Source organism: Phalaenopsis equestris, unplaced genomic scaffold (assembly GCF_001263595.1).
Source record: "Phalaenopsis equestris unplaced genomic scaffold, ASM126359v1 Scaffold000135, whole genome shotgun sequence".
In the NCBI taxonomy this organism is placed as follows: Eukaryota; Viridiplantae; Streptophyta; class Magnoliopsida; order Asparagales; family Orchidaceae; genus Phalaenopsis; species Phalaenopsis equestris.
Genome location: NW_018164577.1, coordinates 306,328 through 317,826, shown reverse-complemented (window position 1 = coordinate 317,826; position 11,499 = coordinate 306,328). Strand labels below are relative to the sequence as shown.

Sequence of the window (11,499 nt, the reverse complement as noted above, 5' to 3'; positions counted from 1 at the left end):
GTCACTTGAACATGGCTTAGAATTCATTCTAATTCATTTGGTTCCATTTCATCCAAAGCACGTTTTGTTGTATGCTGGCTGATTTGATCTGGATTCGAGCTAGATCTAGCTTGTTTGTTTCAATTGAGCCAAAGCACATTTTCATTCATTTTTTTTTGAATAATGCATGCCATTCTCAGTTCTACATTGCATGAATTCATAAATGCAGTACGGACATTCATAAATTAAGATATAAATTTACACATGTATGTCGGTATGTGTCCCTTGCACGTGTGCACACCCACATTTACTGTAATAGCTTTTGTACATAATTTTTTTGTTATCTTCCTCCTTTGTCTGAAGGTTTTGATAGAGCATAGCTTATAGTGGGCTCCTTGTTGAGTTAGATGTTGTGCACATCTAATGCAGACCTGATTCAAATTCTGTGAAAATGCCCTCTCACAGCAACTTGGGTTGCTTTGATGATAGAAAAAACTAAATTGATGGAAGAGGAAGGATTGGACATTCTTTTTGGTTTTTGGACATTCTCTCTTTATGTTAGCAAATTTTGTTATGCTCTACAGGAAATTATGTTTATAGTTGGTGCAAGTTCCATCTTCAAGCATGGAAATGGGTATCTCGTGCAAAAAACAGTTTCATTTGGGCTGAAAAGTTTTTGGCAGCCTGAATAGATATGGAAATGGGTATCTCGTGCAAAAAACAGTTTCATTTGGGCTGAAAAGTTTTTGGCAGCCTGAATAGATATGGAAATGGGTATCTCGTGCAAAAAACAGTTTCACTTGGGCTGGAAAGTTTTTGGCAGCCTGAATAGACATGGAAATGGGTATCTCGTGCAAATAACACTTTCATTTGGGCTGGAAAGTTTTTGGAGCCTGAATTGGGCAAGTAATTGTAGAACATAAAGAATGTTTTGTAGGCACTGGGCAGAACTTGCAATTTGTATCGTATAAAAGAATGGAGGACATTTGGGAGAAAGTGTGTTGACAGCTCTAAGTATCCATGATTCATTCATACTACTTATTCTATATTTTGGTTTTCATGTTGGAACAATTACACCTATTTTTTGCATAGATAATGTGGCATGTAAATATATAACCTAAAGTTTGACATTTGCATCAGATTTGTGTTGGAAGGTAAATGCTCCTTTTTATAAACTTTGAAAAGCTTACTTGTTTGTCTTAGCACTTCAGGTTTAATCTGCATATGGTGTGCTAATTCTGGTACGGTGAATCTGCATTTGGTTTAATCTGCATTTGGATAAACAATTCATTCAGGTTTAATCTGCATTTGGTTTACTTGTTTGTCTTACTTGTTTGTCTTAGCACTCCAGAAGCAAATATTGTGGAAAGTGAAAGCTTGAGAAATTTGAAAAGCTTAATGGTGGCTCCATATTCTTTTCCATTAGTTGCTGATGTAAATGATCATATCTCAGGACATTTGCCAAACAAAATTATTTCTCCATCTCAACATTCTGATCTTGGCATGTTGGCTTGTTGGAATATTAGTGTACTAGTTAATTGTTTCTAAAATTCTAAGATTGTGGTAGAATAGACAAACATGACACAGGCCCACAAGCATGGCTGGGTTATGTATTGCTTATTTTTTATTCCATAGAATAACTGCTTTGATAATATATTTAGGTGCAATATTAATGCCTTTAATTATGGTGCAGGAAATAGCTTATGCATATTGCAGTTTGGCAGGGAAGTATTAATGTTGGTTTTATTTGATGGTTTGGATTTGTTTTTGTTGTCTCTTAACTGGAATATTTATTTGCTTTAGATACTTGCTAAGCTGGGCACTTCAATTGCGAACTTGATGTGGTTTTGGAAAGAAATTATAAAAGAGGTTTCTCTTTACCCGTAAAGTCGTAATATATTTGTATATGTATTGTGGTGCAATAAAGATAATTCCTCATGTCAATTCTGCTAACAGTTCAATGGAAAATGACATTCATAGCTAAACTTGCAGTTCTGCTAACTGCTAAGGTTCATTTGATTGCTTTGATAATCTATTTGGGTGCAATATTAATGCCTTTAATTGTGGTGCAGGAAATAACTTATGCATATTGCAGTTTGGCGGGGAAGTATTAATGTTGGTTTTATTTAATGGTTTGGATTTATTTCTGTTGTCTCTTAACTGAAATATTTATTTGCTTTAGATATTTGCCGAGCTGGGCACTTCAATTGCAAGCTTGATGAGGTTTTGGAAAGAAATTATAAAAGAGGCTTCTCTTTACCCGTAAGGCCGTAACATAATTGTATATGTATTACGCATTTACATTTGCCTGAAGTTAAAGTTGATTTGTTCATTTTCTTACAGATAGAGCTTTTGGGCAAGCATGGATTCATGGTTGAGCTTCATGAATTAATCCTGAGGATGTCATTTGAGCCTTCCATCCCAATGTGGAGTAGAATTTATTATAGCTGTAGTAATTACTAATTAGTAAACATGTGTATAGGAGATTGAGGGAAGTGAATGCAAGTTTAATTTACAATTTAAAATTTGATTTCAAATTGAGCTCTTAGAATTGAAATGAATTTACAATTTGAACATTATCTATTTATGTAAGATATTATTTGTTTGACTAATGATGAAGAGATGTTTTTGTGGAAGTTTTTTATTTATTGTTTTTGATAATTTGAGAATTAATTAATAATTCTTATATATTTTATTTAGAGTTATTCCAATTTTTTAAAGTTAAAATGGTTGCATTTTTTATGTGGTGTGAGAATTAATATTTAATTTTTTTTCTATTTAACAGATTAAAAAATATAAAAAATTTGAAAATTTTCGAACGTTTCGAACAATTCGAACATTTCGAACATTTCGAACATTTCAAACATATTCGAACAATTCGAACGATTCGAACGATTCGAACTAATTTCGAACAAATCGAACCGAACACGAACAGACCTTTCACGAATAATTTCGAACACGAGTCTATTTCAAACAAACAATATTTCAAACGAACCGAACACGAACACGAGCACTGTTCGTTCGTGTTCGGTTCGTTTACACCCCTATCTCCCTCCCTCTTTCTCTCATTTTCTTTTGATTCAAACACTCGAATCCTTTTGTCGTGCCTCCCAGACAAATTCAGATTCAACATACAATTGGGTTGTGATAGAAATGATGATATTAGAACCTCGTTTGAAGATCGGACAAAACAAAAATATTTGTTTAACTAGTTAAATTTTAGGAACATTTTCCCCTCAGAACGACATTTCAACAACATTTCCTTCCGTTCTGAATGGCATATCGGGGGCAATAGTGTGGAATGTAGTCTTTAAAATAATGTTTCTTGACGATGGATGGAACGAGAACTAAATGTAATAAATTAATGAATAGCTACATTAGAAAAAAAAATAATAGAGTAATATTTATTTAAAATCAATTATCTTAATTTGTCTTCGTAAATTAAAACATATACAATAAATGATGAATTGATGAAATTACGATGCATGCATTAAGAAGAAAAATAATAATATCTAAATTTATTTTAACAAAAGTTATTTAAAATATTTTGACAATAAGAAATGTAATACCTCATTTATTACTTTTGAAAAAATAAATATTTACTGCACAAATCTCAAAGAACCAAGACAGTATTAAGAGCGATCAATATAATATTTTCATAGGACCAATCAAAATAATGCCACATAATCATTCATTAACAAATATGGTCCGCCAAGCCCCAAGGGTGTCGCGGGTTAGGGTTTGACTGTACTTGTTCTCCCGCTAGTATACGAATCGAATATGACTTGCGTCGTCCTCTTCTTCGGTGTTCTTTAGCGCTGCCTTTGCCTAAGTTCGGCATTTCGCTTCCGGCTACTGCTCGAAATGGAAGCGGACATGGACGCTTCGCCGAGCTACTTCAACCCGGAAGATTTGAGCAGCAGGGAGAAGTATCGCCGTTACAGGTGCGGGTTTCGTCATTGTGGGATACTTTTTTCTTCTGTAGATGTTAAAAGCTTTGTTTGGATGCTTGGAATTTAAGAGTGTTAATTTTGGCGGATGCCCATCAAAATCTGTTCGGACTTGCGAAATCGGCATGAATTAGGTTGTTATTTTTAATTTGGTGGAGTCTATGATGTAAAGTTATGCATTGAAGCCAAATGTACCATTTTGATCTATTTGATTCGTACTTAATTGGTAGAAATATGAAAACTTCTTCGCTAATAGCTTTTAGAATATATCTTATCCAAGGAGGTAATTAGCATTATCTACCTTGCGCTAAAGAAAGCAATCTTACACAGGTAGTTCTTTTTATTGTATCCTCTATACGACTATTGTGTCAGCAAGTGTAATTATGATGCCACAAAAATTATATATTTTTTAATTTCTTAAGCCATGGTTTGAAATTTTAAAACTAAATATTTGTTCCATTGAGTCATTGCATTTCTTCTTCTATCTATCTATCTATAACATGCTCCTAAGTCAGAAGAAGTGGCTCATTACACTTCTAGAAGTAGAACTTGGAGAGTCTACCTTTAAGTAAGCTTTGTTTTTTTAATTTATTTTTTAATTAGGGAGTAATAATTCCAACATCTGACTGTTGAATTCTGCAGGAAATGGTATTGTTTAGACTGCTTGTAAAATTTTCCTATGACAGATATAAGTTTTCGGAGCATATAAGATTGGTATTTAGATGTTTATCATCTTACGTTAACTTTATGGCAGATGCTACATTCCCTAACATGAAGTGCTACCTCTATTATCAGTTTACACGTCCCAATTTTTATCAAGTGTAACCTAACATACCCTTTCTTGATCCTATATGTTTTTTATGCAGGATAAGACAGTCCACTTCGAGCATTTCACCCCTATTGGGAAATTCTGTTTCTAAGCTTTCTGGAGCTAGACTCTTATATGAGGGCAACAACATACAGAGGAGAACTAACGCTGCACTTCTGCTTGAAGAGATTAAGCATGAAGCAGAGAGTTATGATCTTGATGGCTTGGAGCAAAATGGCCCCAAAACAAAATATTTATCAAAAAACCGAGATTCTGTTGATGGACATGGACTCTCTGAACTGAACGCAGGTTATAATTTCGTTCAATCTAGCCAACCAGTTAAATTATTGAAACAAGAGGATGAGCCGCTGGTGGATGGTGGAGAGACAACCTTTTCTCTATTTGCATCCCTATTGGATTCTGCTCTTCAAGGTTTTTGTATTTCTTCTTTCAGTATTTAATTTCTCTTGAAACTTCATGTCTGTGTCCGTATGTGTAAATGAAGGTTAACACATGATTGGCACATCAGCTTGATTTCGTAAAGCCTAGGAAGATTTACATACATACAGTATCAATTCTTATTTATTTAGATAGCTAACACCTAAACTTCATTTTTTACTTATCTGCCATCTTACTTATGCATGAAAATGTGTATTTCACTTTTTAGAAGTTAAAATACATGGTAGAAATGTGAAAAACATAGAAATTGGTTGGTATGTATGTAAATGCCCCGTAAGCTTCTTGTTTACTTGACTGTTTCAATTATTTACCATGTAACCGAAGCTTAGGTTTGTTGGGAATTTGATGAAATTTTATAACTATCTTGCTCTTTTGTATCTACGTCGATTATGTAGTTATTCCAGCAAGCACAATGTTATGACACTATTTTACAGTAGTAATCTTGTCATATTTTTTTTCTGCTAATCATTTACTTATTATTGAAGCAGTAAAGATTTATGGTGCACATAAACTCCGTTGAAAGAGAAACGACATGGGTCCATATGTGATATAAAGAAGCAACACAATCTTGAAATTCATTACACTAAATGATATACGACCATATTCAATAGTTATTGAAAGTTTGTCGCATTACATTTTTTAAAACACATTATATGTATTTTAGTATATCAACATCATTTTATTTTGTTTATTGAAAATGATATATGACCATATTCAATAGTTATTGCAAATTTACTACATTACATTTTTAAAACACATTATATGTATTTTAGTATATCAACGTCATTTTATATTGTCTATTCCTTTTTTTTTAGTATCTTTGATTTTATGCCATCACATAACAATGAGTCACTTAGTTTATTCGTGGTTTGCTGCTTTTAGTTTCTTGGTCCAACTAAAATAGTTCAAGTTTTTCTTTGAAAATTATTCTATTTTTATATTATGTTTATAAGTATCAATCTTAATCAGACATTACTATTACATAAGTTCTCATATTCAAATCTTTATTTGGTGGGAAATTTTAATTGTAATATGTTGTGACTCTGACATTTTTTTGATTCATATATGCTCAATAAGTTGATGTATAATGAAGAGTTAATAAGTTTATTTGTGGGTTGCTGCTTTTATTTCCTTGGTATAATTAAATGGGTTCAAATTTGTCTGTCAAAATTATGGTCTTTTTATGATATGTTTAGAGGTATTAATCTTTATTAGACATTACTATTAAATAAGTTCTCTCATTTAATTCCTTATTTGATGGGAAATTTAATTTTAGTACTGTGATCTGACATTGTTTCTCTTTCATTTATGCTCAGTAAAGTTGATGTTTGATATAACTCTGTTACAATCACCATAACAAATGTTCTATGAATCTTTCTTGTTAGATTCTCCATTTTTTTTCCTTGGTTGAACCCCAACTAGTGATTGAGACACGGTTGTACGTAAGCTAATAACATGCTTATGGACGCCTGAGAAGGGAGTAGCCTTGGGACTTTTCAATTTGTTTCAATCCCATGATTTTATAGAAGGTTTGATTTACCTTTTGAATAGATCATTTTTCCTTGAACTATGTGTTGGGTAAAGGTGTATAGAAGTCAAACCCAAGAGTTTTAGCCTATAAAATTATGCTAGTGCTAATAATGTGAGATGATGCGCTTAAACTCAAGCCCTTAAACTATATGACAACTTAATATGGCATAAGCAAACTAAGTTGACCAAGATTTGTAGCTAAGTGGTTCACATTTTCATAGAACCAAGAAAAAACATAATTAGGCCATTGCACATATGATTTAGTAATTGACGCGGAAGATTTTCATCCCACGGTATTGCAGTAGCTACAGTACAACAGACGTATTTACTGTAGCTGCTATGGTAACCGCAAATCCTTCTTGCCTTTTTAGCTTCCCCTCTCTCCTTTTGACTCTCTTTCATAAGGAGTCTCCTCCCTATTCATTGCCTATCTTATCTACCACCTTCCACTTTAAATTCCATCATTTTGCATCCCACCCCCTCTTTAATTCTTACATAAGTGTATCTTTTAATCTCTCCTATTTGTAGGTTCTGCTTTATGAAAACTAGACAATTTTTTTGGATGAGGGGAGAATTTTGGGAGTTCTGAGTTTGAGGCGTTCTTTCCCTTCAGGGGATGTACTCGATGATGAGAGGTGGCAACTGCTTCAAGGGTCCGGGTGGTGCTCCTGTTGTAGCTTGACCCCGGCGGGCCATTTATCCTTCCACAACCCATTTGAACCTACTTCCAACAATTACAAACCATTTCAAGGCTTTCGATCCACTGCCCAACCACCATCCACCACTTCCACTTGCTGTTATCGACCTCCCTGCTCCCCAAAATATGTTATCCACTCTCTGTTTTCCCTTGCAGGCTGCTGCACGCTCATTTTAGCCTTCAGTTGCGCTCGTCTCTTCCAACCAATCCCTCGACCTGTTGCCCTGTCGTCGTCCACTACCCTCATCGCTACCTTAGGTCTCTTTCGTGTTTGTATTGTTGTTATTTTCTAACTATCAAAATTGATGTGGGATTTCCGCCCACAGTACTGTAGCAGTTACAGTACCGAAATCCCGCAGTACTGTAGCGACTGCTGTACCGCGGAAGCTGTTATAGTAATCACGGATTTTTCTTGCCTTTTTAGCTTACCCTCTCTCATTTTCTCTCACTTTCATGAAGAGTCACCTCCCTATTCATTGCCTAAATTATCTACCACCTTTCACTTCTGTCATACTTCAAATTCCTTCATTTTTCATCCCACCCCATCTTTAATTATTGCCTAGTCTATCTCCTATTTATAGGTGCTGTTTTATGAAAACCGAACAATTTTTTGATGAGTGGAGAATTCTGAGTTCTGCCTTTGAGGCGTTCTTCCTCTCCAGGTGCTATACCCTATAACGAGAAGATGCTCCGACTGTAGCTCGTTCGAGGTGGTGATCGTATCAAAGAGTCTGGGTCATGGTCCGACTTTAGCTTAACTGCGACGTGACATTTATTATTCCCAACCCCTCTTACCCCGCTTCTAGCAGCTCCCAACTATTGGACTCCGATCTGCTGCACAACCACGTCCACCACTACCACTTGCTGCTGCCCACCTCCATGCTCCCCAAAACTTGCTGTCCATTCTCTATTTTCCCCTGCCGCCTCCCCTAATTTTGTGTACAGCTACTGCCATCACCCTCACAGCACCCCACCGACTGCTGTACCTTTATTCCAACCTCATGTTGCGCCAGTCTCCTCCAACTAATCTTGATCTGCTGCCCAACCCCGTCACCACCCTCACCGGCACTCTAGGGTGTCTTCAGCGTTTGTATTGTTGTTATTCTCTTATTATCAAGAGTCGATATTTGTAGTCCTTTTGAATTTCAACAATAAAATTATCATTTTCTATTATGGTTTGAGATTTTTCTTCGGTATCATTTGGTATCAGAGCGTCAGCCCAACCATAGTTTTATCTTAGGGTTCCCTAGATCCGCTCCTACCCAAACCATCCCTACTAAAATTTTTCTATCATAAAAGCTTCTACAAATGAGGTCAAAGCTTCCCTAACCCTGTGATTTTGATGCGAGAGCTTTCTACCCGCAAAACTGTAGCTGACACGGTACCACAGACGTTGTTACTGTAGCAGCTACAGTATCGGGGATGCGGTACCGTAACTGCTACATTAACCACACATCCTTCTTACCTTTTTGGCTTCTCCCTCTCTTCTTTTCACTACCTTTAAAGAGTCTCCTCCCTATTCATTACCCACCTTAGCTACCACCTTCCACTTCTATCCTATTTCAAATTCCTTCCTTTTTCATCCCACCCCTTCTTTAATTCTTGTCTAGTCTATCTCCTAATCTCTCCTATTTATAAGTGCTATTTTCTGAAATCCAGACAGTTTTGGATTAGTGGATAATTCTGAGTTCTGCCTTTGAGGCGTTCTTCCCCTCTGTGGGCTATACCCGACGATGAGAAGGTGTTTCAGCTGTAGCACGATCCCGACAAGATATTTATCCTTCCACAGCCTCATTTTACCCCGCTTCCAACATTTGCCAACCATTTCCAAGCCTCCGATCCACTGCCCAGCCGCCCTCCACCACTTTCACTTGCTGTTGTTCACCTCCCTGCTTCCCAATACCTGCTATCCACTCTCTATTTCCCCCCATTGCTGCCCCTAAGTTCGTGTCCATCTGTTGATATCATTCTCATAGCACCCCGCTGACAGCTGTACTTTAATTCCAGCCTCCTGTTGCGGCTGTCTCTTCCGACCAATCCCCCTCACCGCCACCCTAGGCTGTCTTTCGTGTTTGTATTGTTGTTATTTTCTTATTATCAAGAGCCATGTTTGTAACTCTTTTGATTTTTAGCAATAAAATTATCATTTTCTATTATGGTTTGAGTTTTTCTCCGGCATCATTTGGTATTAGAGCTAGACCAACTTTATTCTTATCCTAGAGTTCCCTAGATCTGCCCCTACTTAAACTACCCCCACTATTATCTTTTTGCTCTAAAAGTTTCAATGAATGAGGTCAAAGCTTCCCCAATTTTTGGAGATCGATGCGACAACTTTTCATCCCGTGGTTACTGTAGCAGCCACAGTACCGTGGATACAGTTACTATAGCAGTTGTAGTAGCGCGGATGCGGTTACTGTAGCAGCTACAGTACCGCGGTGCAGATCCTTCTTGCCTTTTTGCTTTCCCTTCTATTTTTCACTCCCTTCCATAAAGAATTTCCTTTCTATTCATTGACTATCTTATCTACGACCTTCCACTTGTATCATATTTCAAATTTCTTTCTTTTTCATCTCAACCCTCTTTAATTCTTACCTAATCTATCTCCTAATATCTCCTATTTATAGGCGTTGTTTTATGAAAACGAGACAGTTTCTGGATGAGTGGAGAATTCTAATTTCCGCCTATGAGGCGTTCTTCCCCTTCTGGGGCTGTACCCGACGATGAGAAAGCCCTCCGACTATAACTCGTTCGAGGTTGTGACCGTCTCGAAGGGTCCGGGTGGTGCTCCGACTCGCCGAGATATTTGTCATTCTGCAACCCCCTCCGACCCCACTTCTAGCAACTGCCAACCATTTATATGCCTCCGATCCACCACCCAGCTGTCGTCCACCACATTTACTTGCTGCTGCCCACCATCCTGCTCCCCTAAACCTGTTGTTCACTCCTTGTTTTCCACCTGCCGCCTCCCCTAAATCCGTGTCCAACTGCTGCAATCACCCTCATAGCACTCCGCCGGTTGTTGTACCCTTATTCCAGCCTCCTGTTGCGCTTGTCTCCTCCAACCAATCCCTCGACTTATTGCCCAACCTATTCACCACCCTCACCACCACCCTAGGGTGTCTTCCGTGTTTGTATTGTTGTTGTTCTTCTATTATCAAGAATCGGTGTTTGTAGTCCTTTTGAATTTCAACAATAAAATTATCATTTTCTATTATAGTTTGGGCTTTTTCTTTGATATCAGTAATGTTCGGCGAGCGAATCAAATTTTGAAAACGCATATATGTTTTTTGTGAGTCTAGAATGATATCATGTTTGACATGCTATTTGAAGAAAAATAATTTTTGAGACAAACTTAGCCTTTTAGGACTCTTATACACTATCTTTTACACCATTTTCCATTTCTACCCAATTCTCTCTAACACTAGTTGATCTCAAACTTTCTATTTATTTTTGGAAATTTTACATAAGAAGCACACAATTTTTATGTATTTACATATCTCATACAAATTTTCATATTTGCATATATATAGCAGGTGCTTTAAATTTATGCATGAAAATGTGATAATTGTGCTACCTTTGATGTGATATTAAAAATTTGAGTGCTATGTGTAATTTTGAAAGTTCAGCTGTGAGATATATAAACACATTTGAATTGTGTGCTATGTATATAAATGCCTCTTTATTTTTTCCTACTTTCTCATTCTTTATCATTCTGAAGTAGATTCTTATTGAGTAGATCATGACTGAACCTATTGGGCAAACAACAATTACTAAACTGCCTTTGAAATATGCCTCCTTTGGAAAATTCGTGCATCACATTTATTATTTTGGAGGAGTATGTCCACCATGACTTTCCATTTGAAAATCCCTTCTATCCTGTGGGGATGCTGAGAGCAAATTGGTTGACATAGATAGTTGACACATTTTCTAGACTCACATTGATTGTTGATATCATTTTTATTTCATTTTTTGCCATTATATATATTTTTTCTTGTGTTTATGAGCAGGTTTTATCCTGTACTAATTATGGTTAATGAAGTTCTATTAAAGCTTTAGATAACTCCAGCTATTTTCTC

At 36.4% G+C, this 11,499-nt stretch overlaps 1 protein-coding gene across 2 annotated transcripts in view; it reads left to right on the top strand.

Annotated features, from left to right (window-relative positions):
* The first annotated feature begins 3,674 nt into the window (after positions 1 to 3,674).
* The window catches only part of LOC110021567 (nuclear pore complex protein NUP107), a 60,313-nt gene continuing 52,488 nt past the window's right edge, over positions 3,675 to 11,499 (top strand). For both annotated transcript variants that reach the window (XM_020720107.1, XM_020720106.1), the window contains exons 1-2: positions 3,675 to 3,923; positions 4,796 to 5,169. In XM_020720107.1, the coding sequence (XP_020575766.1) occupies positions 3,844 to 3,923; positions 4,796 to 5,169 (454 nt within the window). In that variant the 5' untranslated portion in view covers positions 3,675 to 3,843. The remainder of the gene's footprint in view (positions 3,924 to 4,795; positions 5,170 to 11,499) is intronic.